The 22504-nt window shown below is 37.1% G+C and overlaps 1 protein-coding gene across 16 annotated transcripts in view; it reads left to right on the forward strand.

The window, feature by feature from the left end:
- LOC126854210 (glucose transporter type 1) overlaps positions 1-22504 on the forward strand; it is a 39162-nt gene that overhangs the window by 9235 nt on the left and 7423 nt on the right. For 3 of the 16 annotated variants that reach the window (XM_050600696.1, XM_050600695.1, XM_050600693.1), the window contains exons 2-14: positions 2635-2988; positions 4413-5187; positions 10024-10216; positions 10796-10906; positions 11299-11394; positions 11520-11680; positions 11894-12253; positions 12472-12703; positions 12814-13026; positions 14720-14944; positions 15147-15286; positions 16796-16825; positions 21115-21212. In XM_050600696.1, the coding sequence (XP_050456653.1) occupies positions 4421-5187; positions 10024-10216; positions 10796-10906; positions 11299-11394; positions 11520-11680; positions 11894-12253; positions 12472-12703; positions 12814-13026; positions 14720-14944; positions 15147-15286; positions 16796-16825; positions 21115-21212 (2626 nt within the window). In that variant the 5' untranslated portion in view covers positions 2635-2988; positions 4413-4420. Of the gene's footprint in view, positions 1-2634; positions 2989-4321; positions 5188-8112; positions 8409-10023; positions 10217-10795; positions 10907-11298; positions 11395-11519; positions 11681-11893; positions 12254-12471; positions 12704-12813; positions 13027-14719; positions 14945-15146; positions 15287-16795; positions 16826-19379; positions 19843-21114; positions 21213-21928; positions 22078-22504 lie in introns of those variants that run through there. The other 13 variants (XR_007688079.1, XM_050600702.1, XM_050600694.1 and 10 more) reach the window with 13 other exon arrangements.

The following is a 22504-nucleotide window of genomic DNA, read 5'->3' on the forward strand; positions in this document are numbered from 1 at the left end:
AGATTGTTAATATTAATAAAAAATAATTAAGAGGGAAAATTGGCAGATAAAAGTCAAGAGTATTGCTATGCGAACTTATTTCTGCGCCTTGGCTCTTATCTTCTCAGTTTTCCCACTTAATTGTTATTACTCAAAAGCTATTGACGTTATTATTGATAAAAAAATATCTATTATAGATACTATCATATTTATTTCTCTTTTATGTTTTGAAGTGCCGATAATAATTGACAAGAATCTCAAATACAATACTGTAATACAAATCGATGCTTTATTCTAATCTAAAAATTGAATTTGATGCTTTGCGTACATATTTCTCTGGTAGCCATATGATAAAAATATATTAAATATAAAAATATATTAAACACATCGTGTGCCCTCTATAAGAAGTGATTATTTTTGGAACTTTACTCTTCGTTATCAGGATGATTATATCATGTAGTTAATGCAGCGCCTTAATGACGGAAATCAATATTTTATTATGTAAGCGATAAACACATGAGATGTTTCGCAACGTTTCGTTTTTATATTACCAATAGAACCGTTTATTTCCTCTTTGTTCTTCATAAAATTGCGAAAATTGTGGTCTGGGAACTTTATATGGTAAAATGAACTTTAATCGGTGACTCAACCGTGAATTTTAATGATATAATCATTCCAACAGATCTGTCTTTGTATTTTAACGCGTTCTTTCATTATTTACTCACATTGTTGCTAAGCGAAATTTAAAATATTACAATATTTATAGCAAAATATATATATATATATAGTGTCCAGCGACTCAAGGTTCATATATTAAAGGCGTGTTGTTGAAGTCATTTAGAGTTGAAATTGTTTAACATATTGTAAACATATATCTGTAAATGCTTCTTAAGAAAACTATAACAATTGATGTGAATATTTGAAACATTTTCTGTCAGTCTGACATTGTTTACATTTTCTGTCAGTCTGATGTTTACATTTTCTGTCTGTCTGATGTTGTTTACATTGAAAATAAAATTTAAAAAAAATAAGAAATTCTCCTGGCATGATGAAGCTGTTAGATTACTTTTACGCAAAACAAGATTTTGTATTGAATCTGCAGGAGATAATTTTAAATAGAATTTGTAATACATTTGCAAATAAACAAGTTAAATTAAATATCTTTTCTCTTTCCTTTTTTAAATATTCACATCAACTTTCAATTTTGTTAGAAAGAATTTTACGGACATTATATTTATTAAATAATTTCAATTCTAAATGACTTCAGTAATATGCCCTTAATATATAAACGTCATATCATGAAACACCCTGTATAAATTCACGAAAGATACTGGCCAAGCTGACATGTCACCGAACTTGATACACCGAGGAAAGCAATGATAAGGCCGTATCATATTTTACATGTCCAGTTTGCGATAATCAATACTTTCTGTTATTTTTCGAACGAGAAAAATACAAAATTTAAAAATTGCATTGTAACGAGATTGCTTGAGACCTTGATGCTAATTCTTTGAAATCTAAGATTTGCGATATGCAATAATATTGACAGACGAAATATTGACAGATACTTGCAAGCGAAATTATTCTGCGGAAACTCTTGGAAACTTCGAAGTTTGCGGGCAAACTATTGTCAGAATTTATCTATAGATATGTTGCGATAGTTAAGCCATTATCAGGAGAGTCACGAGAGAAATACGGGGAATGGTTAAATATAGCAATTTAATGGCACGTATAATTTGCAATATAATTGTTATCTCTGCTCTTTCTCTCTCTCTCTCTCTCTCTCTCTATCTCTTTCTCCTCTCCCGTGCATGCGGTGACAAAGTTTCAGTCACGTTTTATGGAAAATACGGATAGAAAGTTTTGCAACGGCCGGGTTGCGCGGTGCGGATGTAATCTTCCTGTCACAATATAATTTCTATCAGTTTTTAGATTTACAAAACACAAAAAGTTTTCAAGTCTTCGTTTTTCTTTCTTTCTTTCCCGACATTCACTCCTCTTCGTTTGTCGGCACGAAATTGTGATTAGATTATCGAATATCTCTTGAATTCGTATATTTTCAACAAATAATTTTTTAGAATCTGAAAGTGATAATTTTTCACGGTTTAAAAAAAAAAAAGTGTCACAAAAAACGCGTCCCTTCTTTAATCAGTATAAAATTTCTCTGAGATCAGTTGTAAATGTGAAGATGACATTTTTCCATAAATGTTAATTGAAGTTAATTAATTATAACATAATCTTTAAGATCTTATTGTCTTTACAAGTAAAATTCCGGTAAAATTGAGCTGATATTTATGGAAATCATTTCTCGATCTTAGACAATTTGGTATCTTCTTTCAATATCGTAACTTCGTAGATGCGATGATATCTATAAAGTTACATAAAGAACGGATAGAAAAGAGGCATCTTTTTTTATATCAGGTTTAAAATCCGTAGATAAAATCAAACCGCATGTGTACGTACGTCGCGTGAGTGCAGTTTTTTTTTTTCGTGAATGGAATAAAGGAAAAAAGAATTATACGATACAAAAAGATAAGCGCTATAAATCGGAGTCTGAGATTGCTGTCATTTTGAACTACTGTCGATTATCGTCATTATCAGATACATTATTTCGGATGACTCGGCGACATTAACTGATTTCTCTGTCTGTTACAGATTCTTATCACTCGCCATCTTGTACTGAGGTACCGATACAAGTCCGATCGATCGGAGGGAGGGGGCCCCTCTGACAACGCGATACGTTAGTGCTCCGTATAAACGCGGTGGAAATTCCACCGTGTTCTTCATTTTCGCATACCGTGTATATCCGTGCGTTTACACCTTCCCGGCCCTTTCTCCTCGTGTTGTTTCGCTGCCCTCTTTCGTGACGAAGCAATCTTTCGATAGCTGATAGATCGAAGGATCCACAACCGGAGTTCCTTCATCGTCGAGCGGGTGCGAGCAGGTGCGAGACGAACGTCGTGGCGTGATATATCATCGCCGGGCACAATGGCTTGCGAATTCTTTAAGGTGAGTCTGTATTTCTTCATTTATGATAGATGGCTCGTGTTTCGAGATAATAAAGGTCCCGTGTTACATTCGATGATATCGGTCGTTGTGAGTAAAAGAAATTTCTGTTCTAAAATGCAAAGTTGTGAAGATGGGAAAAATTCTCAAAGATTTTATATATATTAAGAATAGTGCTATTTTTCTCTCATCATCATTAAAAAAAAACCCTGACGTTGAATTTATTAGGGGAGGGATTTGAAGAACACGAACGAAGACCAAGTTCGTAATTTAGCCTCTTTAAATATGAAGTATCCCGTTCGCCCTGAAAGCCCTGTTAAGTGAACCTTACAAATTACAGACTTCCATCACCGTGGCAACTTTGCACACGTTTTACAATAATCGCTCCTCTTTTCTAATCATTATTCGCGGAGTAGCTTTAAAATCCAAGTCTCATTACAGCAACTACTATAGATTTGGAAATTTTTTTACTCGCAACGACTAAATGTTATTCGCAAAAGTATTTCGCTTCTTCCCTGAAATATTTATACATCAATCCAGCGAGACTATCGCTCGATGTTGCAATCGAATACTTTAAAAAAAAATAAAAAAAATAAAAAAAATAAATAAAAGATTGGAATTGATTGCCGCGATGTATTCTCGAAACGGTTTCAATAGCATCTCGGGAACTTTTGCGTTTCGTAATTCGCCCGCAGGCGATGTCATTCGCAGAATCCCGTCTCTCGTTCTCGTTGCAAGCCGAGATTTAGCGGCCGTTCGAATGTGACGAGTCTAACAGTTTGTTCGCAAACGTCTACGAACATCCTCTACGAACGGAGTAACTTCTGCTCCGCCGGGATCGCGCACTTCGGATGGCAAATCGCTATTATTTCAGCTATCCTTACTCCAAGCCTGACGTCTCATATTATTAGCTGCGACGCGAGCGAAAGCTGCCCGTTGCATCATTCTGTATGCATCACGCGCATCGCGCAGGCAAACTATCCGTGAATTATTTCTTCGCGCTGTCTGCCAGACAGCGCTCTTACGATAGGGCGCGTAATTTTCTAAAATTCATTCATCAACTGTGTCACCGTGACACCGTGGCGTGATGAATTTTTGCGAGGAACGCCCCATTCCGTCAATGAGCAAAATTATCGCTCGGATGTTTATATCGCGTTATACGGATATTGGACACTTGGACAATCTTGTCGCCGCGATACACGATATTATTTTTCGTTGTATCGCGCATTCTGTTCGGTTTCGTCTGGTTACTGTAGAAAGATCTGTTCCACAAATAATCGCGGAGACAAGCGTCAACGAAAGGATCGTCACTGGCACTTTATCGAAATGTCGTTAGTTATCGCAATGGATACGCAAACGGTAAAAAGAGGAGAGCATGATCGGAGAGGACCACTGTATGTACGGCTTCCGTCTGTCTTTGGGCGCAGCTTGAACGATGGCCGATTCACGCGGCTTCAAGCCAATAAACCAGTTGTGGCAGAGCGCAACAGTGCCGACGGATCAGGATTCGGAGTGTCTCTACGAGGAGATCCCGGGGTCTCGGGATACGGATCAGCCAGCTGGTGCCGCCGTTGGGCACGCGGTGCAGGGGGAGGAGGAAGAGGAGGAGGAGGAGGAGGAGGACGAGAAAGGCAGCAGGGGAAGTCTCGATTTTGGGGTCCAGGTTGGAGGTAGCGGCGACTGGTGGGGCGATCAGTCGGGGGATCGGGAGGACATCGTCACCGGCGGCGGTACCGTCCCCCGTAGCAGGTCAGTCGGCAGGAACGGCCGATCGGGGACGAGCGGCGGCGCGAGATCGCGCAGCGGGTCGACCGATCGGCGTCGGCCAGATCGAACGCGCCAGCAGGACATCGTCGTCGTCGGCAGGGTGGAGGAGGAGCGGTATGCCGCGCGCAGGATCCACGTGGAGCCCGGTACAGGCGCCGTATTGCCGCCTCCTGCGGCTACCGGCCTCAAGCTGACCAGGGGGCGACCAACGAGCCAGAGCACCGTCGCCCGTTACTTGCACTCGGCCAGCACCAACGCCTCGGCGACACACCACCATCATCATCATCACGGCTTGCACAGCCAGTATCCACCGGCATCCAGGACGACCGGCAGGCAGCACCGCCATCATCACTCAAGCCGCGGCGCCTTCAGTAATGAGACGCAGGAAGAGGTACAGGAGGACGATGAAGCCACTCTACGGGAGTTGCTCGTAAGGTACGTTCGTACGATCCACGCGAACGACGCGGTCTCTCACACTCTCTTGATTTCCCCTCCTCCCCTCAAGTCGGTGTACACTACTCCATCGCGTAAATAATCGCGATTATCGAGACAACTATTCGTACCACACGCCGCGTGTTCTACGCCAAGAGGAACAGTTGTTGTCCAAGTTTTGTTGATATCTTCGGTAGGATTATCGGTAGCGATACGAGCCGTTGGACGATTATCATCGTCGTATTCCCCTCGTTTTTCAGAAACGAGAGAATGTACGATAGGATAATATGCACAATACATACTTATTTTATTACACTGCTTTTTTTTAGGATTGCAAAGAGAAAGATTTAAGGTTTTCATGCTATGCAAAAAGATAATTATGCAAAAAATGTCTGGCTTATTATTGCTGAGTTATATCGCAATTCCAGGCTCATATGGCGGCTAGTCCTCGGTTGCTGGGCTTCTTAGATCTTTAGCATCCTTGGACTTGACATAATCGTTATCGAGAAACCAACAAGGCTTTTATAACAACCCGAAACACAAATTACGTTACCCAAGGATGATTGGCGTCGCCACCGAATGTCTCTAAGAATTATCTGGATTGTTGGACGTTGGGTAGCGCCCATAAAAGTTTGCGAAGAATTCGCGCTATCATCGATTTCGCAAACTCTTGTCGACGCTCATAACGTCATAACGTTGCAAACATTTTCGCGACTTTTGCAAGAAAATGTCCCGCTTATTAAGGCTATTCAGATCAAATTCGAGCGACCAAAAGTCACTTATTATTCGCATTGTTCGTGCTTCGAACGTTAAGCTTCTACGACCAGATGTAATTCTGAAATAATATGTCGAGTGAAAGAAATTGAGAGAAATAATTTACGATCTTGTACATATAATCTTACAATAATCTCTCAAAATAATCTTTTTTCTTTCTCAAAGACCGTAGAAGATTAATTTGGCGAACGTTGCGAAAACGAGTGATCATGAATTTCAATTTGAAATATTATTCTAACATAGTTTAGCCTTAGAATTCTGTATTGACTTTCACATTAGTAGTGATTTCTTTTTAGGATCTTGTATAGAGAAATCATACTTTACTCTTTTAATGACGAGTGAAGCGTAGAAAGTTTTCTTTTAGTTTCTATACTTATGTCTAAACAATCTCATGTGGCATGATAGAGTCGCCGTTATTTGCCGGCATTCAATTCCCGAATGATTTATTCTCGGCTTGCTCCATATCTGAAAAAAAAAATATCGCGGACAAATCTGTAAGAAAAAAAAAAATTATTTAGAAGTAACTATCGTTCTTCCGACATTATAAAGTCTCTTCTGTTCTGACATGCTTTCCATGCTTTCATTATCGCGAAATTCGGTTATTCCAACATGCTTGTCTACGGACATTCACATTGAATGAAGGCTTCGTCATGCTAATATTAACAGTCATCAGAGACTCGGCACTTTAAATCTCTCGCGAGTGACTTGGCTTAATACTTGCGGTAAAATAACGTGTATGAGCTCTCGAAACTTGCATACCAATCAAGGAGATACTTCTCGCTCTCTTTTATCCGCCGTGTTAAAGTGCTCTCTCTCTCTCCTTGCCGAATCGATAACGCTTACTTATCGATCAAATAAAGCTTCGCCACCGATGAAAACGACTTTACGACCGTACCATTTTCCATAAACATCATTCTCTCGAGACCCTTAACTGCCTTGCAAATGCATCCAGGTAATTCCGGCCTAAGTGTGGCGGTGCCTTTTACTTTACGATAATTACGTGACGTGGCAAAAGAGAAAAGAAAGAAAGAAAGAAAAAAAAGAAGGAAAAAGGAAAACGGACGCGTCTCTTCCCCGCTTATTATTTTATATAGACTCTCTATGTATCCGAGAATGCAATGCAAGGCTTTGTGCCATGCCATTCATCATTTATACATAAATCACACTCGCTCTTAAGCTCTATTCTTGTACATACTACACACTCTCGGTCTCATAACAGTCGATAATCAGACACTACCGATGCCGTTGTTATGGAATTTTTTGGCTGCGGCGCTCGCAGGCTTACCACTGATTGCTCATTTCATTATTCGAAATCATAACTCCCTTTCGAAGTCAGGTGCACAAATAAGCTCGCAATAGCACCGCTAGAGCTATTGAAATGAGGAATAAAAATCGGCCAAGCCTACCGATAATGATATCCGGTTTGTATACACAGGGGGATACAGGCAATTGATTCCTAACAAAGCGATTCGCGATGAAATTCTATTGTCAGTTGCACCGCCATTGATAAAAGAATCGCGATTATGACAAGGAAATTGCGTACATAGTCAAAAAATATCTCCCAAACGAGAATGAAAAACGTATTCTTGTGGGATATTTTTTCGTCAAACATAATAGATGGATTGTGACTTCACTGTATAAGAATATCAAAATGTTACTCACTTTTTTTGTGCGACACAAATAGTTTTTAATCACGAGCACGATTTCGCTCGAGGATCTGCGCGTAGATCCTCGTAAAATGACAGCACTACTACATACTTGTTGCTCGATGTGCCATCGCTGTGACTTATTTGTGTGCGTGTCTGGATACTCTTTATCACTCTCATGAGATCATGCTGATTTTTTTGTAAATTATTTTGCCGACTGTTCGTTCCGCATAAAGTGATGGGCCATTCAAATTGTGCAAGCTCGCTTGTGGACGCGGGCGGCTAGGCAGGGGTGAGTAAGCTGGCGGTGCGTCGCATGGTGATGTGTGAAAACGTCTCATTCACACGTGACGGCTCCGTCTCTTTCTTTTTTTTTTCTCTCTCTCTCTCTCAATAGAAGTGAATTGGACGTCACGATTACTAAATGCGAGCGAATATATCATTATGACATGATTTATTGACTGAACCACGACTGTGTTTCCAAACTAGGTAAAGTTTTACAGAGTGAGTGAAATAAGAGAGGAGGCAGGGGCGGGCGTCGTCGGGCCTTATATACCCCCTCTCGCCGTGTACACGTTACCTCTCCACCTTTGGTTGTGGACCACTTGACAACAAGCAGTTCAGAGTCAATTGATTGGATTTGGTGGATAATCCAACGTACGTACATATGTCTCGTGTGAACAAAGCAAAGAACAAATAGATCTCTGTGAGAATAAGACGAAATACTGAATCAAGAGGAGTGAGTGGGGAGGCATAGAGGCTACTGTAGTTTCGGAACACAGCCATGGTCTCCCTACCTCCCAGGTACATGACAACATCATCACTGCTCTCTCTCTCTCTCTCTCTCTCTTTTTTTTTTCTTTTTTTATCTCCCATCTTTCTCTCCCTTATCTCTATCTATCATATGTACACATATCAAAATTAATTTTGTACCGCTCTGGATTATTTTTCAAAAATATGATGAGTAAAAAAAGTTAAATACGATCAAGTAAAACGTCATCATATATATATAAAAACGATTTTCCATCTCTCTCTTTGAATGTATAGATTTTTAAATGCACATATTTCTGAATGCATTTCTCGATAAACTCTCGGATGCTTAGATTCTCGATTTCCCAATCTATTGTCATCATTTTTCATCGTTCGAATAATGGTGCAATCTTTTGTTTGATAAGTGTACATATTTTCGTCTCTCTATGTCTATATCTGTTCGTCACCCTTCTCTCTTCTCCTCCATCTTTTACATTCTATCTCATCTCTCCTCACGTCTCTTCGAATCATGTGCTCATTCATTTCTGCTATTCACCTGCTGCTATTCATTACATATTTTAGAAAAAAAAAAAAAAAGAAATCTTTTTCTCTCGCTTTATTCTATTATATCTCATCTTAAGTCACTCTTTCTGCTTGGCTGTGCACATCGATCGATGAGTTTGCCAATTCACCGAGTTCGTTTCGAAAGTCTCATAATCCCTCATCATGATCACACGTGTATACGTATTATGTACATTGAGCGCGTGCGAGATATCAGTCATTTTCACTCACTTGCACATTCCTGCATCGTGGCCGTAGAAATAATTGTATACGCCGTGAGAAGTGATCCGAAAGCGGTATAGTTATAAGTTTGCGAGATTCTACAATTCGCGGACAAAGAGTATCATTTCGACATTCTCTTTCTCTCTTTCTCTCTTTCTTCAAATAAATATCGAAGCACTTTATATCTACACATACGCGAATTCACAAACTTCCATCTAATATGTGCACAGCTTCAAAGAATATATACATATATATATATATATATATATATCTCCACCGTAGTGTCTGTTACCCCTCACACTCACCACACACACCTTAGACGTGCTTTTAGTGGCGTTTATATTTTTGTCTGCTATTGTTTTCTGCAACTTGACATTATTTATTACATAAATATATACTATATATAGAGAGAGAGCCGATTGTACGTATATATATAGATAGATATTATATATATATATATATATATATATCTGTTCACGTGCTATTCGTGTTACATCTACCCAACATTCCCATGAGCTGCCGAGCTAACGCTGACACGCCGCGTTTTCGAGTTCTCGAGGGACGAACGTGCTCCGCACTTTTGCACCTATATCGAACCGTCTTTTATTTTTATTCCTCATAACGTTACGTAACTATCGTTGCGGATCTTCGTATACATCATGTACGCGATATAAATTACGCGCGCGAGAAAGCGGCACGCTAAATCATCTCGCAGGCGAAGATGCTCGGCAGTTAAACGCGGAGATAGTTGGATTTTATCTTAGGGATCTATAGGCAAATAGCTTTAGCCTTGAACGTCTAGTGTCAGTGTGCTCGACAATGTTGTCGATCTGCTCGCCCGTACGAATCAGCGAGATTCACGCGGGGATTATGTGTGTGGGAACAGTCTGCAGAAACAGGTCAGCGTTATGAGTATGAACTTGAGTGCCAAGCTGGACGAGCTGCAGCGGGGTGACCGCCAGCTGGAGACCACCGTCGCTCTCTGCGAGATCCGCACGCAGCTGCAGGAGCTCACGAAGAGCGTAGAGTCTTGTCAGAGCGAGGTCAGCGAGGTGAAGCGGGACATGGTCGCGATTAAGGTACTCTATCCGATGCGTCTATTCTTTTTTTGGATTTGAACGTTGCTTGATCCAACTATTTCTGATTTCTGATAGACTGATCTTTAATTTGCAAATAATGATGCCGAAGAGAAAAGAAATATAATTTATAAGCACAAAAATGTTATTCCAAAAAAATAATTTAATAATAAATTTAATAAAATTTTTTTAATGTGGTTGCACTCATGTCATTTTTTTTTTAATTTAAAGATTAATAGCAAAAAATATTTGGCTGATTATTTCATAATATTTTTTAAGTAAAAGAATTAAAGATTCTCGATTTTATTTCTTTTATATAAAGGTATAAGATCGTATAATATTAAAATATTTTTGGATAATTAGAGATACATAAATGGTATGCAGATAACGGGGAAAAAGTTACATGCGTGTAATCGAAAAAGAAAATAAAGTTATACATATACATAAATTATCGTAGAAAATTTCACATTTAAGAGCATAAAATTCCTGCGTCAGTTGACGTACCCTTCTTTTAATCATGTAAAAATCGTATTTGGTATGTATGGAAGTGTGTCTCAGGTATTTTTTTTTCCTGACACGCAGCACGAACTAGATACGGTACAGCAAGTTAAGGAAGAGATAGAGGAATTACGGGAGTACGTGGATCGACTGGAAGAGCACTCCCATCGGCGGAAACTTAGGCTCCTGGAGCAGGTGATTTCCGGCTTTAAAAAATAATGTTATTTTTTTTTTACACAACTTTTGTTTTATGCTTTAGAGAAATGTTTTAACGCGAAGTTTGAGTTATTGCGTTTCGAATGGTTGCCTCTCACGTTATATTACTCATGCTTTAATTTATTTAGCGATGTGTATGATTTTTATCGATAATGTGTGTAAGAGAAACTGTTAATAAAAGCTTGCAAAATTAAATCCTATGTCCTTGTATTTTTATTTTATTTTGCAGTACTCCATCGCTCCATTTTTATTTAATACACTTCATTAACTCCCTTTCCTTTTATTATATTTTGCGTTTGTTATGTATGTTAAAAGAAACGTGTATTTCTCACGTGCGTAAACGCGTAAACAATAAATCCGATTACTTTCAGGGACTGACACTTTTCCTATCGTATGCGATACTGGCAGCCGTATTGGGAATGTTGCAGTTTGGATACAACACTGGAGTGATTAACGCGCCTGAAGTGGTACGTTTTTTTTTTTTTTAACATAAAAACGCGGCTCTCTTTATAAATATATGTACAATAAATGTCGCAAATAATTTTCATAAGCAAATATTTCTGTAAATTAATCGCGCTTAAATTTTTCACAGAACATAGAGAATTTTATGAAAGATGTGTACAAGGATAGATACGGAGAGGATATTTCGGATGATTCTGTCAAGACATTATACTCTGTGGCCGTGAGCATATTCGCGATCGGTGGTATGGTGGGTGGTTTCAGTGGAGGAACAATCGCCAACAGATTTGGCAGGTTAGCGTCAATATTATATCAGCTTTGCTATTTTATATATAATTAATGCTTTTCAAATTATAATTTATATATTTCCTTACGTTTTCTTTATTATCTATCTTTTCACCCAAAATTTCTATTTATTCTATAAAATCTAGATAATAATTGTTGCATAATCATGATATAAATAGAATATAGAAATTAACTTCGGTCTTTTATTTTTTTGAACCATAGAAAGGGAGGCTTACTGCTAAACAACGTGCTGGGCATCGTGGGGGCGTGCCTGATGGGTTTCACGAAGCTCGCTGAGTCGTACGAAATGTTGTTCTTCGGACGGTTCATCATCGGTGTCAATTGTGGCTTGAACACCTCGTTGGTTCCCATGTACATATCGGAAATAGCGCCATTGAACCTGAGAGGCGGCCTAGGCACGGTGAACCAGCTCGCTGTTACGGTGGGCCTCCTGGTCTCCCAGGTGCTGGGCATCGAGCAAATCCTTGGAACAAACGAGGGTTGGCCCGTTCTCTTAGGACTAGCTATCTGTCCTGCCATTCTACAGCTATTGCTGCTTCCAGTTTGCCCGGAATCTCCAAGGTGAGATATAAAATTCATATAAATGTAATTTCAAAACAAATCTTCTATTTTCGACTTGAATAGACTTTTCGAAGAGTTTAATCGAAGGATTCGTCGAAGAAGTTTAATAATAAAAATACATCGATTTTTAACTCCTTACATTTCAAATAATTCTTTGTTCGCGATTGATGTATAGAAGCGATATTACAATTATTATTAATGAGAAAAAATGCTTTCAGATATTTGCTCATTACTAAACAATGGGAGGAAGAGGCTCGGAAAGCTTTGAGAAGGTTGAGAGCCAGTAACCAAGTAGAAGAAGATATTGAAGAGATGAGAGCGGAGGAACGAGCTCAACAAGCTGAGTCTACAATCTCGATGACCGAGCTTATATGCAGCCCAACTTTAAGAGCACCTCTCGTTATTGGTGTGGTTATGCAACTTTCGCAGCAGCTTTCGGGTATTAATGCCGTAAGTAACGATTTTTATGGTATAAAAAATCGTCTACAATTTCTTTTCCATTATCAATGTTATCAATGTTATTTTATCGACTTTGCTATAAAATTATTACTCTTTTTCAGGTATTTTATTATTCCACGAATCTGTTCACTAGTTCTGGTTTAACGGACGAGAGTGCCAAGTTTGCAACCATTGGCATTGGTGCCATTATGGTTGGTATGACGCTAGTGTCCATCCCGCTCATGGATAGGACAGGAAGGCGTACATTGCACTTGTATGGTCTCGGTGGCATGTTTATCTTTTCAATATTCATCACAATTTCGTTTCTCATAAAGGTGAGTTAAAATTTTAATGCATTCTTATGAAAAGTGTTCATCGTTATTTTAATGATAAGCTACAGCTGATAATAATATAGATTTAAAATTTTCCTCTTACTTGCTTTCGACAGTCATAACATTATTTTTAGAACAGTTACGAAAAAAGTTTAGTATCGCAAAAAATATTGAGGAAATTTTTTGCTGGTGTTTATCGTCCGTTAACTTAATTTAAACTAAACTATAAAAAAAAAATTAAAGTATGCTATTCTTTGCTACGTAATTCTATTAATAGGATCATTTATTCGATTATTAGATTATTTAGAAGACGATAAGGATAAAGATTCTATTGATTACAACGAACTAATTTGTTAATATGTTTCTATACTGTTAAGAACTTTGCGCTTTACTAAGGAAAATCGCATTACAAACGACAAATGAATTGTACATAGCTACGTATTTGCGCTTTGACACTCTATGCACCTTGGCGAAAGGTGTACTTAACACTTTGTTCACAGCTGGAGTGCAGCACTGCACCGACAGTGAGAATCACTATTATATTTATACGAATTTTTGCATCACTATGTCAATTCATGTTAATTTCTCCCCGCCATTCATGTAATTATTAAGTCACATCCTATATCCGCATGCCGTTTCTTTCATTTGCATTGTAAATATTTTATATTTCGATGCATGTGAACGTTGTCTTGCTCGATACAAATTTTCAAATGCGACAAATATATATTTAAAGATCGTTTTTATAAATACCTCTCGCGCCCGTAACTCTTAACTAAAGATGAAAGAAAATCGATATTATAAAATACGGGAATAAAGCAATGTGTCATATGTATCATACGCTTGCATGCTATTTTGTTATTTTGGCTTACTATTGCTTCTTGATAACCCGTGTCCCTTCCCTCCCCTTCACCACTGACGACCTCTTTCGTGACTGTCTGGAGGAGATATTTCCCGTTTATTAATCAGCCTATGTTCTATTTGGCTCAAACCTGTCACTGTGTATGTCGCATCAACAATTACATCCGCAATTAACATATTTATTATAAATAATCTCTCTCATAATACATTTATCCATTACTTTTTACGAATAAAATTCAATGATTCTTCAGCTACTGAATGTCTGGCACCGACGCTTTCACACTTTACAGAATTTGATAAAGAATAATTCATTCTTCGATAGCGATTAACTACAAGAGCCATCCTGTACAATGCGCACATTATATTTTTTCAACGACATTATGTTGAGGATGATTAATTTCACTCATACGAATTGTTTGAGAAAAGATGAGAACACATCAGACTTGTATCTCCGAGACTGCTTGCACAAGTGAATGTTTCGTGCGTAGAACAACGATAGCATTACATATAATCGAATTATATATTATAATCGAGGTCAAAGCAAATCCTGGCACTCATCAAAAGAGCAATTTCACCGCTTAACGAGAGATTGTATCGTATAACAAGGCACTGTCATTATATACGAGGAGATACTTCCGTCGCCTTCATTACACAGGATTGAGCTACGCACTGCATGCAGTACATTACAAATTATTACGCATACGTTCGATATGTGTTTCCGAGTTTTCAATATTGATTTCTTGGGCCTGCCGTGCGATTTATTTTATTTTAATTTTTTTTTTTCCTGAGGCTCCTCCAGCTGCTCAGGAAAGAAGAACATGATTCTACTGCCTGATAGGAGTTCTTTGGCTATGTGCAGGAAATGATCGACTGGATGTCCTACATCTCGGTAGTGTCTACTCTGTGCTTCGTCGTGTTCTTCGCCGTAGGACCCGGATCCATCCCATGGATGATCACGGCGGAACTGTTCTCCCAAGGTCCCAGACCCGCCGCTATGTCTATCGCGGTCCTCGTCAATTGGATGGCTAATTTCTTGGTCGGCATCGGTTTTCCAAGCATGAAGGTAAGACGACGACCAAGGATAATCGTCAATTTTTTTTCAATAAATTTTCTCTATTCGCGAGACGCAAATAAATTTTTATATCATATCTAATTATTGTACGTTAGCGTTTTATTTAATAACACGGTAATATAATAATTAAATATGATGTGAGCATTGTTTCGATTTTCTGCAAACTTGCTACGCCGACATTTCTGTGTTACAGACTAGCCTTGAAAACTACACGTTCCTACCGTTCAGTGCATTTCTAGCCGTCTTCTGGATCTTCACGTACAAGAAGGTTCCTGAGACTAAGAATAAAACATTCGAAGAGATTCTAGCTTTATTCAGGCATGGTAATGACAGGTATGCAGCACATAAGCAACTTACTATCATCCCGTACGTACCACAATAGCATATAATGTTATATACATAATTAAATACTCTGCATCCGCCTCTATCTTTAGTTTCTTTCAAAGGGAATTCTTTGGTACTTTACTACGTACATATACATGTATATACTATACATACGTATAGCTTAAATCCTTAAATCGATAGTCCCTTCAATGTGTATCCCGTTCATTTTTTGATTCGATACGTTTTGAAGTTAACTAAGAAAAACGAAATTCACATTTTCAAACTAATAACCGCACAAGTTCTTAACCGTTAATTGCACAAGGAAAAGGAGAAGTTAGAGGGGCTTTAGATAAAATAATCTTAAAATATATATCGTACTTTTGACGTATAATGTACTGTTATCATATCCGTCCGAACATTCATCCGTCCGTTCGATAACGAAGATGTTTGTTATATTTATAACAGAGATTTTTTCGAACTCTTTAAAAATGAGAAAGAGTTTTATAATTTGTCGAGACAATCGTGGTATGTATTTTTTTTTTCTATATACATATATAAATATATACTGTATTATATATTGTTGAGATAGTACATTAATACGCTATACGCATTTTTGCATGCATTGCTGTTCTCGTTCGAAGCAATAACAGAAGTCGAACTGTGATAAAGTTTACGTTTTTTTTTTTAAGAGGAGGAAATTGATTTCTACTTATACGGATTTGTACATAGTACTTGTAAGTACGAGGCTAAAGTAGAGTTGTAAATTTCACTTAAAAATTTTGTCACGCGCTTCATTTCCCTTCGTTGCATATACATATATCTCGAACTTGTTTCGTTAAGAGAATACATTTTTGCATACAATTTGCAAATAAGACGCAACGCGCTAATCGATAACAAGTAGAAGAGGCAACGTGCACGACATTGCGAATCATGTAACAAAATTATTACACGAGAAAAGCGTTAAGAAAAAAAGAAAACAGTCAGTATCCCGTAGGTTATTAGCTTCTGAAAATGTAAAATATGAAGAACGTAATTTTTAGCATCTCATTTATGAAATATTGCGAACGAAATACAAATCGCTCTTGATCCTCCCAGATCGGTCTATAAGTTCTAGATGATACTCTGTTAGATTTCTGAAAGAGGATCACGATAAAAATTTATCCGCTCCATGTTACATTAAAAGAGCGATCGATTATGTAAACACTATTATTTTGACTATTACTTATTAACAAAATTGCGATTTCTTTCGTATAATGTAATTTGTAAGAGACACGTTACTTATTCGAGTCGCGAGTTCGAGTTGAAGATTTTTTATAGTCTTATGATTATATTTTCAAGGCCAAATGTGAATATACATTTTGTTTGTTTAACGTACTGTACATGTATCGTTTCAATAAATTGATTATTTCATAGTTCTCTGGATAACCGATTTTCGTTAATTTCCGTTGTTTCGTTATTACGATGACGACGATTGTGTTCGATATATCGTAATTGTGCTTTCTGTGTTATTCGGAGCAGGAGCAGCTTGCGGGACAGCAGACTTTATGGGTGAGTCCTGCTACACGTTTCCCGTTATTGTGGTGGCTTTGTTACAGTATATTATGCGAACATACTAATATTATATTATTTAACTGCATGAAGATAAATTGATCAAAGACACCACTAATTACATATTCAAAAATGGGATTATTTTTTATGCATTGAAAAGAGAAGCATTTCCATTAAAATACTTTGCTCCTGCAAAAACTCTCCCATAATTTTTAGAGAATATTTTCTCAAGAAACGCAAAATAAAAATTGAAGTAAATATTTTTCCACCTCTATCTCCGTCTTATATATACTTTATTATTCTTCTTCTTTTTATCAACATTTTTTTAAGATGTGATTGAGAGAGATCGATAAAGTGCTTTAAAAAATAATCTCGATTCGATCCCAGCGATTATCATAACTTTGGTCTAAAGGCCTGGCATGTCGAAACATCTTTACTTACTTTATCCAGCTCATGCGAGTCTCCATCTCATTGCGTAATCAGTCAGACTGATTAAGAGAGAGAAAGAGAGACAGTTATACATACATAGCTGCATGGATATAAGTTGTTACCATATAAATTGTACATTTTTCTCTTTTGTGGAGATACATTTCACAGTTTCTAAAAGTTCGTCAGGGCTATTATGTAACCGGTATATATATATATATATATATATATATATATATATATATATATATATATGATCCGTTGCGATAAGTCGAACGATAACGTATAATTCCGCGGTCCATCACTGCCGTTTGTCGCGCTCTTCTTACGATCTCGAATAAATCGTCGTGTTTACAATTACGTGCTCTCGCGCCTCTGTAAACAAATTACGCTCGAATTCGAAAACACGGAGAGAATCTTTTTCGCTTCCGCGAACACACACATACACACACACACACACACACACGCACGCACGCGCACACACACACACACACACACACACACACACACACACACACACCGTGGCTAAAAATCACGTACATAAGAGCCCCGATCACTTGACTTCCTCTCCTGGAGCCTCGTATTTTACAGCATGCTCCTTTTAGTATACATACAATGCCCAAGTGTTTCGGCGACAGGCAGAGTCTTGAAACAAGTTTTTTATGTCGATAGTTGGCACGAGTTTATGGCGCTGTATTGTGCGATTTGCATGTTAGTGCTTACGTTACTGTTTGGCGTTACTGAAAGCGTTTTCTGAAATTGCGTTAAGGGATACTTGACGTACTACTACCACCACGACGAATGTTTGCGATCAGATAATCGGATGCGGTCGTCGCTTTGCATCGTCGCTCATCGTCGTGTAAAAGTCGCGTGTGATAAGTCAGTGTTTCATTAATTTCTACGACGAGAGCTTTTTCGTTTAATCAATGCGATCCGTATACGAGGAGTATTCTTCCTCTCCTTCTTTCCCTCGTCTTTCACGATTACTTTCGACCAAGGTTTTGCCGAAACATTCGAAGAACTCTACTCGTCAGGAATGAATCGGTAATTGGTTACATTGCTTACGATTTAACAAAAGTTACTTGAAGTCATTTGTTTCTCCAGACAAGTTAATTAAGAAACGCCAGCGTAATATCAACGCGTTCATAATTGGATGGTAATTAATAAGGGCCAAAGGTACTGCATCTGAGCTTTCTCGCATTTCAATTCGTTTATATTTATTGTATAGGAAATTCTTTCTCAAAAGCACCCTCGCAAAGATACGGTGATGGAGAAAATCCAGGACGTATATACCAAGCGTTTTATGAATTTACTAATTTGCTTGTAAATTTGTTTGCTCAATGAATAACAAACTAACAATAATGCATTCTACAGCTTGTAATAATTTAAAACTAATATTAATGTCGGGTTGTGTCAACAATCTGGTTTAACTTTTACGTTAGCAACTCGATGTTTTCTTCTATTTTACAATTCTATATCTACAACATAGGCGAGGAAAGGTAACGTAGTTATAGCCACAGTTATTGCAATGCAATATCAATACAACCGGTTTATATTTTTTAGCAACAAAAAAAAAGTTTCGAAGTAGTGTTTTGAAAATTATTTAATCGGCAAAAAATAATTATAAAATTTCGTTATTATTTTTTTTTTTAATTGAAATATTTAAATTTTAATTTGTAAATTTTCTAAAAATTTTAATTTCTAAATTTCAAACTAGTAGCTTATCTATAATGCTTTGTTATTGATTAGAAACTGTCTTAGACATAGATCACACATCATTTATCTTATTTGACGTTTCGTCGTTGTAACTGTCATTAAAAGATTATCGTTTTACCAGAAACGTTATCGTTTTACATTGTATAGACATCAATTAGTATAGATTATATTATGATATTCGGCTGACGTAATTCCAGATACGAGTCATCGAATACACTAAAGAGAAAAATCAAACGTTTTTTTTTTCTGTTCACGTAGGATGCATTATACATACACGTTCCAGCAAACGAGCTTACGATACGTGTGCAAATATAATAATAATTAAAAATAAAGATAAAAATAGGATCTCTCCGAAACCAAAGCCAAAAACGATTCGAGGCTCGTTTGGACATGTAACGTTATTGTCTTACAGGGAAGAGGAGCTCGCCACTAACTCTAGCACGGAGACCGTCCTATCTGATGCCAAGACTGCCAACCATACCCACACTACTGATAAACTATAGATCTAAACAATGAGAACGTATCTATAATCTGCAATCGATTCATTTTCGGAGAAAGATATCGTGGACGCTCTGGCGTGCTTAGCCAGAAACTATTATTGATCTACATATTGTTATATATATATATATATATATATATATATATATATATATATATATATATATATTGGATGACGGAAGAGAGCTGTAGCGCTCATTATATAGCGTGAGAAACTGTGTTAATCGATACGCATTGTGTAATTTCACATTATAAGCTACGATCCGAATCTCGAGACCAGCTCTCGCTGACATTTTACAAATGAACTTACGAATATTTCGGCATCACCGAACCAGACCATTCATCATATTGTGAAATAAATCTGTCTGTTTATTTAATTATTCGGATTAAGTTTCTTTCTCTTCCATTCGTGTTGTACGCCGCAAAATGTATTTACCATCAGGATGGATTCTGATTTCTCGTTCGAGTCAGAGACAAGCCAAGTCGACGCGGTGACTCCACGAGAAATCGTATTATCCTCTGCACTAAGATATTTATATATATGTGTGTGTGTATCATAATTTGCTGTTTGTCAAAATTGTGAGTTTATTTATTTGTGAATATTTTCCCTTCATCTTTTTGGTAGGAGATTATCTCTCGATGAATTCTTTTTCTAGATATATAATTTGCCACAGGTTGCCGAATATAATATGTTTGATTCTTTCTTTCTCTTTTTACCTCTCTCTCTCTCTCTCTCTCTCTCTCTCTCTCTTAGCATATAAGTATACATATACATAAATTTTACTACACAGGCCAGTGAAACGCTGTACTAGTACAAGATTAGAAACTGTGAAATGAATCATTATATACATATATGTATTTATATATATTGACAAGTGTAGAAAGAAGGCGCACGAGCATCCGTGAAATTCGCGCACGGATTCTTGGCGTTGCTCGTGATCTCAAGATCCGTGAATCCGTCCAGTCGTGGATCCACGGATCTCTGAATTCGAAAATACATACTGTCTCAGTAGATGGTAAAGAAAAGAATCAAATGTAATTTATTCTACGTATAATATTTGTTGTAACTCTCTCGAATAATATTTCGAATAACCAGCTGAACAGCCGTTTAGGATATCAATGAATTAAAAGATATCGATTGTCATTCATTTATCATCTCGTCAAAATCGTAAATCGCGCAATCAGCATAAAGACGAACCTACATTTTCCCCTCTATGAATTTCGCATCTTGAGTTTTCTTTGCATCTGTAGTTGTGTTTCTCCTACATTTAGTCATCATTCATTGTTTAAAATGTCATATATCATCCAATTTAATAAGTTCAGCTGATCATATCGCAAGTCTATGGTAACATCCGTCATGGTAAAATCGTAATAACGGTATAGCTGGCTCCAATAGATTTCCGATTCCTTGGATTCGAATAAAAGCGATTAAATTATAATATTGATGGCGAATCGATAAGATAAAATTGTGAACTCTAGCAATGTATTTCGTAAGATGCAACACAGTGCATGTCGAGTCGATGCTGCGGAAGAAAATTCGATGAAAAAAGCAAAACAAAGAAAAAAAAAAAGAGAAAAGAAAAAAATGAATCAATAGAAATGTGATTTAAAGAAATGGAAACTTGGACAAGTCGCGTGATGTTTTACAGGAGCATGCTAAACTGTGTGAATGCATTAGAGGGACACATACCGCCAGCAGAGAGCGCAGCCCTGATGGTGGCAGAGGAGAAGCCACATCCTGATTCATGTAAGGCTTTAAAAAAAAAGAAACCCTGACCAACATCGTTAACACGATAATGTGTGAAACCCTGTCATCTTCGTTCGCAAGACAAACAATTCTTTAAACGCGGCTGCGAATTTATCGAAACGGAATTTTATTCTCTTTCGATGCACTTTGTGAGATGATTGTTATAATCAGGTGTTTTCGGTTCAATAAACGAGCTCAATCTTTTGTAAACTTTATATCTTTATCTGTTAATGGATCGTTGGCAATATTTTGGTAATTTAAATGAATGAATGAATTGAATGCAAATTGACGCACTGGCTGATTCTATTAAATATAAATAAAAATTGAATATAAATAAAAATTAGACTTTTTGAGTTCTCTTTTTCATTTTTTTAGATTTTTGCATTTTATAGTTGCTTATTTATTTTATATATCATAATTTTTGTATATTATGTTTAAAGTATTTGTTAATAATTTATTCAAACACCTGATCATCTATCACGCATTAAATTTTTTTGCGCATATTAAAGCAATAAAATTTAATATATTTAAATCATTAATAATCGAACATATCATCAAATCATCTAGTGTACAAGAATTGTTTGCCATGCGTCGCTTTACGCGCATAATCATCATTCTGCATGCCATATGTATGTTCGTAAGTTTTCCTGATTTGTAGTTTCATTGTGGAACATCTGTTTTGAATTTATTTGCGAACGTTACTTTTCTGCTTTCAGTATAATTCGAAAGTGCAGAGGCGTCAAAGTGCTGGTTATACGACAGTCAAAGTATACATTGTGCTGCTTCGACAAGACACACACGAGTGATTGTAGCGAGAGAGAAAACATTCAAAAAACATATCAAAAAAAACTTTATTTATCTTTTCGCGATAACAAGTAAATTAAGAAAAAGAAAAGACAAATCATAACGTGTCGCAACGTGTACTCTATATTGAGAGAAAATTTTATCTATTTATAACATCGTCCATGCATTAGAATAATTGCACGAATAATTAATCGAACATTTTCTTTTAATCTCTCTGCGAGGAAAATTAAATTTCAAACTAAATGTCTGTCGTCTTCGACAAACGTCACTCTTCAGTGACACGCTTGCTTACATTCACATTTTCGTTTTCTCATTTTACGTAATAATTAACGTTGGACATCGATCTAGTAGTTTTCTACGTTGGCTTTTTTTTTTGTTTCACACACTTGCTTGAGTTAGGTACTCTCGCGACATATACGCGAAAAGTCGCTGGATTTTCAGAGTTCCAGTAGAGCTTATTTTTCTGACAATGCATAATCAATGTACCG

Source organism: Cataglyphis hispanica, chromosome 13, assembly GCF_021464435.1.
Source record: "Cataglyphis hispanica isolate Lineage 1 chromosome 13, ULB_Chis1_1.0, whole genome shotgun sequence".
Lineage (NCBI taxonomy): Eukaryota > Metazoa > Arthropoda > Insecta > Hymenoptera > Formicidae > Cataglyphis > Cataglyphis hispanica.